Below are 15528 nucleotides of genomic sequence, written 5' to 3' on the forward strand. Positions count from 1 at the left end.
AATCATCAGCAACTCCTATTCCCCTGAGGATACAGTATAAACTCCTTAGACTGGTACTGAAGGCTATCCGCAATTTGGCTCGTCAACTTTTCTAACCATATTTCACATTACTCTACATTCTTTGTCCACTTTAGTTCTTTCTTTTGCCCTAACCACATTCTTCCTTATAATCGTGCCTGTGTTATGTGCCATAATCCCTCAGTAGGTTCTTAGAAGCCAAGATCCTGGAATATTTTCTTCTTTGTATTGTGTCCAATTTGAGCATAGTAGACAAAACATAATTCATTGAATATCTGAACTGTTAAGACAGGAGTCCTGAGTTTGGTTAAGGACTAGAGATCTGTAATCAAATCTGTTTCCTTATCCTTAAAATGAGAGGGATGTGGGCTCTATGGTGGTAGTGGGCAGATGAGTGGGCAGGGAAAGGGTGCTTAACTTTTTTATGTTCTAGACCCCTTTGGCAATCTGGTTAAGTCTACTGACCCCTTCTCAAAGTTATTTTTTAAGTGGGCGAAATACATGGGATTACAAAGGAAACCAATTATATTGAAATCGTCATGAAAACATTAAGCAAGTGCCAAGACCTCAGGTTAAGAACATTTGTCTAAGGCATCCTGCTGGCACCAATATTCTATGACTCTAATGGAGTCCTGCCTTCAGAGAAGGGCATCAAGGAGAGCCCAAAGGAACTGGGTGGGAGGAAGAGATCAGAGGAGAAAGGGGCCAGCATTCCCAGGCTGAAAAAGAGTATGAATAATGTCCTGAAGGGTCTTTCTCTGAAGTGGACCAAATGGCTCTCTCACCCTGTTTATGGAGTCTCAGGCCATAAAGTCAGCAAACCTACAGATGTCTCCGTAAGACTTTATTAGCTTAGGCTGGAGAGACACTATAGCTAAAGAGGAAGACGAGAGAAAGGGGAGAAAACATGCTGAACGTGAGAGGAGAAAACATTTAAGCACTGAGAGGTAGTATTTCTGGAGAAGACAAGAAGTGGATGGGGATGACGGCATGTGTGGGTTGCAGGGCAAACCTACTCCCACCCTCCCATATATTCCTGCCCACCTCTTAAGATGCCAGAATACATCATAGGCCTATAGAGAGCAGCACATACTTAATTATCTGCATTTGAATCATTACTAGCATATGTTTACTCCTAGGTTGGCTCCTCACTGCCACCCAGTAGGTTCTTGGCTATGTTCCCCAACAGCTAATGTGCACTCGGGGAAGGGAGTCATTTTGCTGTTTTCCCAAATAAAGCAAGATTGTAACCTAATGCCAAAAAAAAAATGTATTCCATAGTCAAGTATGATGCCATTTTATTCTTTTTCACGTACTGAGTAAGTATTGCCTTCCGTTAGTGTGGATAACCAATCCTACTTGGCGAGCTCAATATTCTAAATCCTAGTCATCAGTACCTGAGTCCAGCTCTCTTCCATGAATCCTTTATTCCTTCATCAAAATCTATACCTCTCCCTGAACTTGGTTGGTATTTACCTTATTTCTACCACACATCTTTGCGGACAGGGATTAAGTTCATCCCAAGTTCTCCAATAGCACCTCATACAGTGCCTTTCTTGCATCTTAGAAGGCACTCAGCATTAAGGTTCTGCATTCCTCAGGTTGTGGCCACTCTAAGGGACAGCAAATCCTTTTAGAAAGCCTACTGGCTTTCTGGGAACTGTGACAGGGCACCACAGAACATGAGCAATAGAAGGGGTGAAGGGCTACATTTTGGCCCGTTCTCTTTAAAATATTACCCAAGATACAGATTTGAAAAGCAACCATTTATTAGAACCAATACAAGAGTATGAAAAGAGGGAGAAAAAGAGGAAGGTGGTGGAAGGGGAGAGAATGAGGTCTGCATTGGATGTCAGTTGTGGAAACACATAAATGCCTATTTTTAAACATTTACATTTAAAAGGTGTAACATATCATTTTCCTTTAAAAAAAATTAGCCAGACTTGGCCAAAATCAAACCAAGGAAGCATACCCCAAACTCCCCCACAAAACAAAGTCCATTAAAAATTCAATCTCCCATTTTCCATCCAGACATCTGGCTCCAAATTGTGATCCAATCTGCTTTGGATGGTACAGAAAGCCACCTTGAAGCATGGTGCTGAGAGATGCTTCAGCCTCTTGGGCCAGCCTGGCTCCCAGTCTCGGGGGAATGGCTGGAAGGGGGCTACAGTGCCAGTACTGAAGTTCTAATTCCTGGCTTGTGGTGGCTGAGCACTCTCCATTGTCCAGATTTCCCAAGAGCTGTGCTTGGCATTTCCGATGCTGGGCGAAGAGTAAGGAGAAAAGTCCGTGTAACACAAAAAGGAACATGTAACAGCAGCAAGGGGCCGAGACCTTGTGCTTTTTCGTGGGTTACAGATCCAGGGATGAGGGTAAGGGAAGGAAAAAATGGGTCTTGTTGGGGACAAGGACCGGATACGCCCCCTGAAACTGAGAAAGGATCAGAGGCCCATAAGCCAATGTCTGGGAAAACAAAATGGGGCCCAGAGAAGTCATTCCAAACCAGACCAGTAAAAACAATGTCAGATTCACATTGTGAACCCAGGGGAAGAGAGATAATAGATGCTGAATATAATGGCTTGGATGAAATATTAGGGAGCATCAACACTAGTTTGGGAGTGTTAAATGTAACAATACTCTAAAAATGGTTATTTCCAATGTGGCAATATACATATTCTTCCCTTACATAGGAAATAGGAAGGGGAGGCACACAAGATCCCAGGAGGATGCTTGGGAACGGATTCCATAACGACGGTGGTAAGGATGTTGCTGTCCTAAGATCAGACCAGTTGTAAATGTACGGATACAGTCAAGAAAGAATGGAATCAAAACTTTTGGGGTCATTTCTGCTCCTGGGGCAGCCTGGGCCTCTGTTCTCAGAACACGGGTACTAGAATCCAAATATGAGAGAAACACCCCCACCTTGTCTGCGGAAAGACAAAGAAAACAGAAGTTGCCTCCCCCTCTTACAATTCCACAATTATTTCTTGGCTATTAGACTCCAACATTTATGAAAACACTGTCAACATCTGAATTAGCAGCTTTGATGAAAACGTGACTAGAGGGACAGGGGAGTATGGGATACACAGAAAATTGGCTTGGGTTGCTAAGTCATTCCACTCTTGGAGACAGTTCAATGAGGACTAAAGCCTGGGCCAGGCTTAGACTTCAGCTCCCAGCATCCTCCATCTAAAGATCCTAAGTACTTTTTGAGCAATTGGCAATGCCTCACACCCCTGTGAGGTAGGTCAGTATTATTGCCCCCATTTAGCAGATGGGGGAACTGAGGCAGTGAGAGAAAATGACTTGCCCAAGGTCATCCATTATGAGTTAGTTGAGGGGGGTCAGCAGACATCAGACCTAGCATCCACACCCAACTCCTGTGCCATGTCCTACTCGATTATGCTACTTCCTAAAGTGGGCCTTGGACTCTGAAGGTTTGCATGATAGAAATGTGTGCAGGTAAACCTCCCTTTGAACAAAAGATGTTCTCAAACAACAAATATTGGGCACCTACTGAGCACCTCAGACAGGTAAGGAGCTATAGGGCACAACAGATTAGTCCTTGCTCATAACAAATCTCTGGTAAAGCTGTGCATGTTTTTTAGGAAATCAAATATTTTAGACTCAGCAGGTGTTGGTCTTTTTTTTCTTTCTTTTTTTGCTATTTAAAGAACCCTCTGGTAAGGTGAAAAATTATTTTCCTACCCCCATTCAACTTCAATTTATTTGCTTTTAAGATCTACCATTATGTATGATCAGATTTGCTTAAATCAAAGGCAAACCTGCACCAAGAATTGGGGATAGGGAAGAGGACTGAGTTACTGATTCTTCAGGGTGCTACAGTGAAAGGCTTCGGGATCAGAAATCATGTGCTAGTCAGAAACCAAGGGGTAAGCAGGTGCTTCTTCTGAGAGGGAGGATGAAGAGCTTGACGGTGGTGGTCCCTGTAGTGCTCTGAGCTGCCAGGTCTTCAAAGAAGGCTGGCATCACAAGTCAGATCTCTAGACAAAGTCGAGCATAGCAAAGACTGAAGCACATCGTCCTGGGTGGCTGCCTCCTCCAAGAAAAGACACCCTTCTTTCTGTAACATCTTACCTCCAATGACTGTGGCATTTTCAAAACAACTAAAGATCAAAAGTATATAAATACAGCTTATAATGGCTTAAGGGGCTTTTAAATTTACATATGGCCTTTGACCTAAATTTGTTACAAGGGGTCATCTAGTACAACCCCCTCCTAAAAGATGAATCCTGTCTATAACAACCAAGATTCCAAGTGGTCAACCAACCTCAACTTGAATACCTCCAGTGCTAGGCAGCTCATTAGTTCATGAGGCAATACACTTTCTCCCCAACTAGATACAGTGTTTTGTTTCATTCTTTCCTTCTCAAGCAATCATTTAACAATAGAAAGACAGAAGGCAAAAAGAGCAGCTATTCTTGATTCTTCAGATCAACTTTGAATGTTGAAGTAAGAAATCTTATCTGTGACAAAAAAATCTCATTTCCAGGTTTGGTTTAGAAATGATGTTCAAACTTGGAACACCAGGGTCAGCCTCAAAAAAGGCTGTTAACCTGTCAAACTCAAATCTAGCCATTCAATTACACTTTAACTGCTTGGAGTTAAAGGATGAAAATTTCTGTCTCTTTAAATTCTTCAGTGTCCAGCTGGGGTTTGTACACAATGGATCTACTTGGGCAACACTGGTTCCAGAAAGGTCAACCAAGAAATCCCTGCAGGATCTAGACATGAACATTTTGAATTGGATATTTGAAACAAGGATGACCTAACTGGCTAGTTTCAGGCTGTGGGGAGGATAACACCCCTTACAGAACGACTTATGTGGGCTTGCATCAGGCCTTATGGGTCACACCCCAAAACAGAGCATAACGAGATGGGAAGTTCATTGGATTCAATTTGGCCTAATTTCTAGATAATAGTTTCCTATTAGATTTTCTGATTAATACTGACGGCTCTTACTGAGCCTGTGATAATGAGGTTTTGATCTACTGTGACATTAATGACCACAATCAGTTGACTTTGAAATGTCTTAATTAATGGCTCTTTCTGTGTAGGCTGCCTTTGAGCACAGGTTTCTCCAGTGACTGCCCTCTCCTTCCTCGACACCTTGTTTCAAAATTCCTTCCCTTGCTAACCTCAGAGGCAACAGGCCCTAGGAGTGCTGCTTCCCACAAACTAAGAGTTAGATGGAAAAGATTGCTCCGGGAGAAGGGCTGAAGCAATATGATAACAAAGATGGGGAGTAAAAAGGCAAAAGAACATGCGTTCACCGTACGTTCACCGTGAGGCAAAAACCACCCCTTAGGAAATAACTAGTCACTGATGACATTTAAAGCAGTAATGACACAAGCTGAAGAAACTTATTTTGATAAAATGAGGTAGATTAAAACCCAAGAAATTCAGCTGAAGGGAAAAGAAACTGGAAATACTTTTGCAACCTTCACCCACTCAAAGAACAGAGCAGCTTACTTGTGGCTAATCCATGTTCCCATTTACTCTCTGTCCTTGTTTTCAGGCCTTCTAATCACTCTTAAAAATTCTACCAAGGAAAGGAATTTTTAAAAGGGTATCGAATAGCTCTGGTAAAAGGTTTGTCAAAGAATATAAGTTGTTTTAGTTGTCTACCAAGGGGACATATTCAACCATTCAACAAAACAAATGCTTTTTAACAACAAGGGCATTGCTCAAATCTGGCAGTTACTGAGCACTGCTCATATACAAAGTACTATGCTAGGTATTATGATGGACACAAAAAAAGTGTGGGACAAAGTCCCTAGCTGTAAGGAAATTCTACAAAAGAAGTATTATCTATCCAATTATGCCCTGAATGACCCTAAGTCATGGAGATTCACAACTGTTATCAGAACTCCTTCAGTCAAGACCCTAAGCCAGGGACAAGGGTCATGGACTTTCATCAAGAAGCTGTTAAGTGCTCTCTTCCAGAATGAAAACATTTTCTAGCCTTGAGTTACCTTTGGTTTTTTTGTTTGTTTGTTTTTTCAGGAAAGAACAAATGAATCACTCACAGATATGGTCTATGACCAGCTTAGCACAACTGAGAAAATACCACTAATGAAAAGGCTGCTATCATAGGCTGAATTCCTGGTTGGGATAGCTAATGTCCCTCTATTCCAAGATTACAGGCCATCATTACCCCTGACACAGAGCCAACATCTTGAAAATAAATATAGGCCACTGGTAACACGGGACTAGTCAAGAGAATGGATCAGTGCAGATCCATCACTATGACTGGAGAAAATAAAAAAACCTCAAAATGTAGACTCTATCGACAGAAGGTTAGTGACTCAATTCCAATCACTGCTGTTCAAACCAGAGTTCTGTGACCCCTGAATACTCCATCTGGTCCATAAGGCACTCTTTCATCACCTCAAAACCTTGATGAGTTGGGCCCTGAGGAGATAAGGCCAACAATACCTTAAGGAACCCATGAAATCAGAACTATGAAGGGTTTCTCTACAAACAGTGGGAAGGGCATTGAGCTTGGTCTCTCTCCCTGTAAACGGAAGTACCAAATGCACTCCAGCAGCAGCTTTCAATCCAGACCACCAAGAATCTAGGGCAGGGCTACAAATGGAAAGACCTATTATCTGAGAAATGAACAAGCCACACTACTCATCTGTCCTAGTAATGAGGGAGTAGAGTTAGTGTGATGGTGGGGCAGAACCATCACGAAGCTTCCTCTAACCTGTAAGGTGGACTAACAACCCTCTGGCAAGGTTGGCAAAACAGTTTTAGTTTCTTTTAACCCCACACCTAAGCCCCAAGAAAATTAGGAAATGCCTCCCCTCTGCACCCCTTCCCCCACAACAAGCCCCTTATTCTAACTCCCTTATTAGACCTAGAGGAAGACACCCACCACCTGTCTGGCATAAACATACAGACTCATTCCCCCATAGACAGATTTCCACAAAGACCCAATTCCAAGGGATTAAGAATGACTATCACATTTTGGAGAGACCTAGCTTTACCACCTAACTTGCAGCTATTCTAAACTGTAGTGGTTAGAATCCATCAGTTCCTTAGGGTCAAGAAAAACACAAGAAATCGGCTTGAATGATTCCTAATGCATTTGGCACAAGTGCTTATGCATGTCCAAGTCTTTATGATTTGGTTCGATGAGCTGATGAGAAGAGATGACAGCAAGAGTGAACAGAACCAGTACAGATGGTGAGGTCCTTCTAAAGATGCAAGTTAAGAGTACAGGAGAGGTGGACCTTACAGACACAGCCTACAAATCCAGACAGTCTTACTACTTACCCATGGCTTCACAACTAAGCCCACCTGAGGGGAAAGACCAAGTTTCACCAACGAGATGCTGATTCAAGCTGGCAAACCTACAATCCCATCAGAGGACCCTTCCCTCGGCTCTGACTGAACATCACCTAAGCTTGGACCTCTAGAGCCAGAGCAGACTTTTGTGGCTTACGCTGACTCCAAAAACAACTAGGACCATTGATCAAATTAAGAGGAAGAAAGAAGATCCACCTTCTCCTTCATGGCTTCTTAGTGATATCAACTACGCCCTACACGACGACATAAAGGCTGTGAGGAATGATGCTGCCTCAGCTCTGGGGATATTAACTGCAAAGATGGATAATTTGGCATCTCAAATGTCAACAGGCTCTGATCTCTGGAAGAGAGTTGACAAAATCCAGACAGACACAACCTTCTTATCATGCCACACAGATCAGGGAATCCCTGCTCCACAAAGCAGTAAAGACCCATGGCAACATCTCAACCCTCTACCAGCCACAAATGGCACCCACAAAACAGATTCCCAGTTATCAATCAGCAAACAATTAAAAGCCTGAAGCACATCATTAGTGACAATCTAAGAACACACCATGGACTTAAATCGAGAACGGTCCTGAATGATCATAGGATCTGTCCTACCCTAGATTGGGGGCCTTCTTCCAAGGTCCTCTGCACCAGAATCATGGAACCATATCGGAGGGATTAGGCACAACTCAGATGATTTAGTCACAACTAATCAGTTTCACATGAATTTTACTTTTTAAATTAATAAACTGCTCTTTTAATGATTTTAACATATCTGTCACATTAAAAAAAAAAAAGAAAGAAAAAATGCCAAGGAGTGTAAGAAGAGAGTAAAAATCTCTCTGATTTAAGATTATCTAAATGTTGGGTAATCATGAGGCTAGCAGCTTCCTAGGACAGACAGGGACCGGATTTCTGTATAGAAAGGGGAGAAGGATGATATTGCTCTTCCTGAATTCAAGCGACTTGGTTCTATTCCTGCTGATATTCCAGCAGCTGGGACAGTTTAAGATCTCAACATGGGAGCCACATGCCTGTCCCGTGGCTTAAATTGACTGCCCCATCTCCCTCCAAACCTATCCCATTTGGGGGGAAACTGGGAGATTTAGAAGGTATTGGGAAGGATCATGATTTTTGAATGACAGTTCCAGAGTCCAACAACTATTTTTAACATTTAAGACCTGGGCATGAAAAAATTTAAGCCACAGCTATAAACTCCTCTGAGGGTACAGGATTCCAAGGAAACATGCTCCTACTTGAAGCTACTTTCTCAAGGACCAAGAAAGCCTACACCAGCTGCTTTACTTTAAAAAAAAGAAAGAAAGAAATCCTAGGGTGGTGGGCAGACATCTACTATTGAAGCTCTAACAGCAGTCCTATACAAGGAGAGAGGGAAGGGAGGCTGGAGCCAGTCACCCAAGCGTGGGGCTATGGACTCACTGCATTCCTGAAAAACGGGTTTAGGGGTGGGGGTGAAAACAGTACTGGCAAAGATCCAGTGTGGCACTGGTATCTTAACAGAATAAGAAGAGAATAAGCAAGAATGAGGAAAAGGGCAGGAATGAAAGTGGTGAGGAGCAGTGCATGACCTAGGAATCATTTGTTAGAAGAAAAACATCAGATTCTGATGAACTTTTTATAGGTGTCCTATAAGCTGTTCAATTTCATTCAGATCACCTGACCCAACTGTTGTTGTCAGCAGCAAGCCCAAAGGTAGCCCACCTACTCAGAGGCTTTGGCCTACCAGTTTCCTGCTACTAAGGAGTAGGTTAATCAATGCCCTCATGTACCTATTGACTGCTTCTCAATCACCTCTTTCTTCCTTCCCTCCTCCCAAATCAAGTATGATCAACTCTTAGTTGTTCTGCACCTGAATTTTCTAGGTCTTTGTTGTTCAATGGAAACAAAGGGAGAGAAGAGATGAAAACCTTCCAGCCACTGGAGGTACAGAATTTGGTGATTTCTCACCAAATCACACCATTATAAATAGGGAACACTTTCTGGTGACCAACTGAAGCATCATCATTCTCATCTCTCAGGCTGCTACAGAAAGAAACATCTGTCTTCTCTACTGTGTGACACAGTATGGTATTTGTGGTAATTTACACAAATGCACCGAACTCAAGCCAGTAGCAGAACTGCCAGGGCAAGTGAGTTCACAAATACTATGAAATCAATGCATGATTTGCATCTGATCTGAAATCTACAGATTAGAGAAATATGTCTACTTCCCTTTACTCTGAACAATCTAGCAATGGTAGAATGGTCCTCGCCAGAGAGTTAAGTGTGTAAAAAACCAAAACCAGCCTCAGGGGCAGCTCATCCCGAGAGTTAAGACTAACTCTAACATTTATATTTCTATGGAACTAGGACTGTAGTTAGGATCCCTAAGTTCTTGCCTTTTCTTTACTTGATCTGCTAAACCCCAACCACAAAGAGAAAAATAAGTGACCTGTTTCTTAGACTGGGAGGAAAGAGAGAAAGAAAGGTAGGACCAAGATACACCGTATCAGGAAACCAAAAGGGGAACCTATTTTGATGGGAAGGTCAACAGGAAGTTCAAGATGCAAATGTCTAGCCACCTTCTGCCCAGCTAGTTCCTTACTAAGGCTACATTCCAGAAAACAAGTGAGGAAATCTCATCAAAAACTAAAGGAAAAATACGAATGGAGGCCACAATCAGAAAGTTAGGATATCTGGAACCTTAAATATGATGCATCTTCATAGCTGGTGCTGTAGCCAATGGCTCTTCTCTGAGAGCTTCCCCTTTATCCACTATAATGATGGCGTGTGGAAAGAATGGGGAATGCAAGAGACCTAGCTTCTGTAGGAGTGGGTAAGGAGAACAAAGAGTACTGAGGGAATGGTTTGAAGCCTCTTTGGTAGTTAAAAATGCTTTGGGAGGCTACAAGAAAGAATTGGCAGTGGTGGAGAGGGAGACAGGAAAGGAGAGAGACAGGTGGGGGGGGCGGACAAGAGAAAGGGAAAAGAAGAGGGAGAGAGAAAGAGAAAGAGAGAGAGAGAGAAAGAGAGAAGAAGAAAATGAGAACACCCAGGATCTTGGCACAAGCACCAGGTAGTCACTCACACCTACATAAATACACAGTCCAGATAAGAGGAAAGGAAGAGAGTAATATATATATACTGCATGTTAATAAAAAAAAAATGAACTAGGTTTCCTCCCCATCCACATGCACTACAGCTAACAATTCAAACTGTTAACAATCCTGTCACTTTGGACTCTTTTGCAGAAACAAAGAAAGCCTGCTAAAAGACATGAGCTTAGGGGTCCAAGGTACTTCAAGAAATATTTCTGTAATGTTTCCAGGGCCCTAAGCATTTCTATTGGGGAGGTTAGGGAGCAGGGCTCACATGACCTCACTGGGCACACTGTATTCTTGGGGGTTGGGGAAAGCCTAGCAGGGAGGTAGGTGCTAGTGGCTTTACAAAAAACCAGGCAAAGTATAGCCTGCAAAATCTCCCAAATTCCCCATCCTATCCCAACACCTCAATTCTGAGGCTTGTTGGTCATCAACACACTGAATGAAACCAAAGCAAATAACTAAAATGATCATCATTGTAACAAAACCCTCAAATCCAATCCTGAAAAAGATCAAGACTCTAAGATGATTAAAAAGTTAAACATCATCTTCAGGGCAAAGGTGGGGGTGGGGATGGGGGTGAGAAGAGAAGGGGAGAAGTCAGGGCAAAGGGAGAATGGGGTGGATTACACACAGTATGTAAATGGCTGGTCTTCACTAGAGACACATCATGAATCAGACCATCAGTTATGTTATGAGAACCAATACCAACATTTCTTCTGTGTAGCACAGTAATAAGCACATTTTTTTTATGGATGTGTTTAGGACAGAAGGGCTAGTGGGGCTGGAAGGGGAAGGGGAGGCAGTGGGGAAGTGAATGTGTTATATATACAAAGAGAAATGACAGAGGCCACCCTTGCTTTAGCTCTTGGCTGTTTCTTTCTCTTTGTTTTCCGCGTCCTCAGGATAAGCATGCCACGTCAGTCTTTCTTCATAAAATGCTATCACAATCTGTGGGCATTTTACATTGGCTTCTTTTGCAAGGACCAGGTCAGCTTCATCGGTGTCTTTCCTAGAGAGAGAAAACAAGCTTGAGGATACAGACAGAAAAAGCATCCAAACAAGGTCTGTGCCAATGGCAAGCAACTTCACAGAATGAGATGTGACAATACCCATTTTGTGAATAGGGAAAATGTGGTTCAGCAAGGAAAATACGACCCCTTTGTCCTATTAACTTGAAATACTATTTCAAGGCAGAAGAGAAAGTAGAGGCTTTATACAATGAAAGGCAAATTTAAAAGGGGGAAATTCAAGAAAACACATTCCAAACATTTCATGAGTCTTGCATTGTACCTAGTCTCCGGGGAGAGGGAAGGAAACCCAGGGCTACTAAGCAAGTGAAATTCATGGCTATTCAAATGAGAGAACTGAAAATTCAAGCTCATTGCACTTAACAACCTCATCACAACAGACTTGCTCCAATAACTAGAAACAAAGAATTAGGCCTGAACCCCAAATTGTATAGTTCATACTGAACATTCATCATTTTCTACCACGTAGGTTGTGATCTTTTAAATACAAGGCCAACTTCTAATTATTAAAAGGCTGATTAACTTATTGTGGATCACACCCTCCTTATGGTCATATTAAAACTATTACCACTGCCAGGAAAACAAAAGGAAATGGAAGCACAATTCGGTCAATAATTACAATTTTTCAGCAATTCTTATAAATTGCTCAGCTGGAGATATCTCACTTGGAATTGGCTAAAATGAGATTCGGGTTAAATGTGAATTTCAGTTACCCTACATCCTGGACAAGCCTTCTCCCACTGCCATGGATAACCAAGAGCTAGCTGCAGCACGCATCTTAATCATGAGGTTCAGCTGAAAGGCCAGCAAATGCTATACTTTCCAGTTTTATAGGAGAGTCAACTATTAAACTGGGGGAGCAAGAGGTTAGGGAGAATATAGACATTTGTGCAGAAAGAAAGCCTACTTAGGGCAGGGATTTTAAGTCTGGACTTTGAGTAGAAAAACTAGTTAATTTGACTTAAAAACCACAGGGAGTAGATGTGGTTGAATAAGAAGGGACAGTCTCTACCAGTTCCTCTCCATAGACTGCAGTGGCTCTTCAAACACAGGCCTCTTAGTAATTTACTACCAGCTCTTCCATCAGATAAAATATTAAGCCTACTGATTAAACCACTTCTAAGGTAATTAGCTTCCTTAGTGGTACTCAAGCTGGAGCCCTCCCAATGTTTAGAGACCAGACTTCATCTTGAGTTCAGAGCACTTGGAATCAGAAAGAAGGCAGCATTCCGTAAGAGGTGTATCATAAATCACCTTGTATTTTTAAAGCAAAGCTGGAACAGAGGTGAGGGGAAGTACTCTACTCTGCTAAGTGCCATTCCCTCTTCCGGATAAGATAACTTCAGACAGTATTGGCCTTAATAATGCTGATTGCAAAAACAGTTGTTTTCTTTTTAATCTCTTAATTTGAAAATCTCTTCCTCAATAATGGCTAGAGGCCTCAGTCAGCCTTTGCTTCTCCAAGCCACATCAGGTCTCATGATAGAGTATGACTTATTCTGATCACAAAAACAGACTAGTTACATAATACTGTACAAATAACAACAACAGTTCCCCTGGTAAATAGCATGTGCTCTATTGGAAGAGTTTGTTCTACTAGTGAAGCTGGAGGGTTTCCTTTTTTAACAATGCTAGACCAGAACTGCACTGTCAGAAAAAAAAAGAAATCAATTTAATTTGGGGAACTTTCTAAGAACATCTAAAGGGTTATGGATCCTGAAGATGATCAATATTCCCGAGCTCAGAAATACTGAATGTTGCTCTATTTTACACATAAATTTCTCTTTTGTCTCTGTATCCCTAAAACACAGGACCATGCCTGTGGTCCAGTGATAGCAGAGACTCAGTAAATGCTTGCTTGAACTAAAGAGACCCAAACTCTCACCATTTCATTAGGAACATTAAGTCTCCACAGGAATCTGTTGCCCCGATGATCTTTTCTGGCTCCAGTCCTCTCTCAAAGCCCCGGGCAATATCATTGCTCTGCTACAAGCACAAAAATGGAGGCATTACAATTTGGGAGAAAGAATACTACTGACCATTCCTTTGATCTACTGGGAGCAACCTAAATTAAGCTAAAAACACTTTCACCAACTCAAATTACTTAAACTTCTATTTATTCCTACAATTCTGGGGAGAGGCTTGATTCCATTCAGTTGTTGTCCAGTTGTTTTCAGTCATGTCCAACTCTGTGACCCCATTTGGGGTTTTCTTGGCAAAGATACTTGGAATGATTTGCCATTTCCTTCTCTTCATCTTATTTTACAGATGAAGAAATTGAGGTAAACAGCAGTATGTGACTTGTCTAGGGTCACAGAGTTACTAAGTGTCTGAGGCCAGATTTGAACCCAGATCTTCCTGACCCCAGGCCCGGTGCTCTATCTACTGTGCCACCTAGCTGCCATCGGCTTCCATTCAGTAGATCTCTAAAGGGCTGTGCTCTGGAACAATGGTCCTTCTAGATGTACTATGGGTGATACTAGGGCACGAAGCCATTTTATAAGAAGGCAGGGTTGCCTTCGAAAGGTTAGAGACAGGTGCCAAATAGCCTTCAATTCCTCTAAAAATAAATTAAAAATGTATGCTCCCTAAGTTTACTATCTGCTACATGATGAGTACCTCTTATTTGTTCTACAACTGTTTCTTTTAAACTTCAAGTCCCTTGGTTTGAGGGTGAGGATGTGAAACAAGGACCTCCCTGTGGTCATAGCATATTCCAACATCTCGTTCTGAACTTTCATCTTTCCAGAATGAAAGGTCCTGACTAAAAGCCATTCCCCAGTAGAAAAGTGGTCAAAGATATAAAATTTTCAAAAGAAAAAAAAATGCAAGATAGCAACAACCATATTAAAAAATGCTCCAAATCAATAATAAAGAAATTAAACACTTCTAAGATTTCACCTTAATATCCATCAAACTGACAAGGATGATAAAAAATAGTGTTGGAGAAGCTGTGGAACAGTCCTCCTAATACAATACTGTCGGAATTGTGAAGTAGTCCAACCATTCTGGGAAACAATTTAGAATTACATGAGAAGTCACTACACTATTCATATCCACAGATCTTATTTACTAGGAAAGGACACCTCCACCCCCCCCAAAGGAAGCCAATGACAAGAAAGGTTCCACATACCCCAAAGTATTCAGAGCAGGACTTTCTGTAGCAGCAAAAAAATACTGGAGACACCCACTATTGAGGAATGGCTAAACAAGTTGTGATATATGAATGCAATGTAACAGAATGTTAAGAAAATAATGAGGAATTCAAAAATTTATTTGAACTGATAAAGGATAAAAAGCAGAATCAGATGAACAATATACAATACACAGTGACTACAATAACACATGCTAAAAAAAACCCTAGCAAACATAAAAATCAGATTAAATGCAATGACTTATCTTAGTTTCAGGAGACCAATGAGAAAATTCATTTCTCAACAGAAGTGGTGGACTGCTGGTGTGGAATCTACTGTCAGACACTTACATATACTATCTGCCATTTGCAATACTACTTTTCCAACAGTCACCTAACAATTAGCTATGCTAATATAAGAATGGCCACAGGATTTATGGCACTGAGATGCAGAGAAGTCCTCCACACCTATATCCTATTACACTCCATTGTCTCTGTGTCTAACTGGCCCTGGCCCCCTCCTGCTTCAGATCTTATAGTCTACATTCCAGGATGGAGATGGATGTAGAGGAGGAGGGATGAGGTCACTGTTAATTCACTAGGGGATTATCCAGAGTTGACTGAAATGCAATGTTCTCTCCAGTTCACCCTCAATTGTTAGCCCTAGTTGTAAACTTGGCTGTTAGTAAGTTGATGTTTGAAATTCACAGACCATGAATTTTTTAAAAGCTCATTTTCAAGTCTGTTACAGGATGATAATTGTTAACCTATTGAGTAGCAACATGTAACCAGATCTGAAGAGTCTACCTAAATAAAAGAAATCTCTAGTGCTTCATTTTCATAATAAAATCTTTAATTTGATACTCATTTCTCTCTCTTCTGGGAGAAACAAAGCATAAAGGATTCAGAAGGTCCCAACAGA

The 15528-nt window shown here is 41.6% G+C and overlaps 1 protein-coding gene across 4 annotated transcripts in view; it reads right to left on the bottom strand.

Annotated features, from left to right (window-relative positions):
• Window positions 1-1769: 1769 nt before the first annotated feature.
• CBX5 (chromobox 5) overlaps window positions 1770-15528 on the bottom strand; it is a 41347-nt gene continuing 27588 nt past the window's right edge. For 3 of the 4 annotated variants that reach the window (XM_020966102.2, XM_020966105.2, XM_020966104.2), the window contains exons 4-5: window positions 13359-13459; window positions 1770-11454 (exon numbers count right to left, since the gene is read on the bottom strand). In XM_020966102.2, coding sequence (XP_020821761.1) covers window positions 11304-11454; window positions 13359-13459 — 252 coding nt within the window. In that variant the 3' untranslated portion in view covers window positions 1770-11303. The remainder of the gene's footprint in view (window positions 11455-13358; window positions 13460-15528) is intronic. The other variant, XM_020966103.2, reaches the window with a different exon arrangement.

The sequence above is a fragment of the Phascolarctos cinereus genome, unplaced genomic scaffold (genome assembly GCF_003287225.1).
Source record: "Phascolarctos cinereus isolate Bilbo 61053 unplaced genomic scaffold, phaCin_HiC Scaffold_1;HRSCAF=81, whole genome shotgun sequence".
Taxonomy (NCBI): Eukaryota; Metazoa; Chordata; class Mammalia; order Diprotodontia; family Phascolarctidae; genus Phascolarctos; species Phascolarctos cinereus.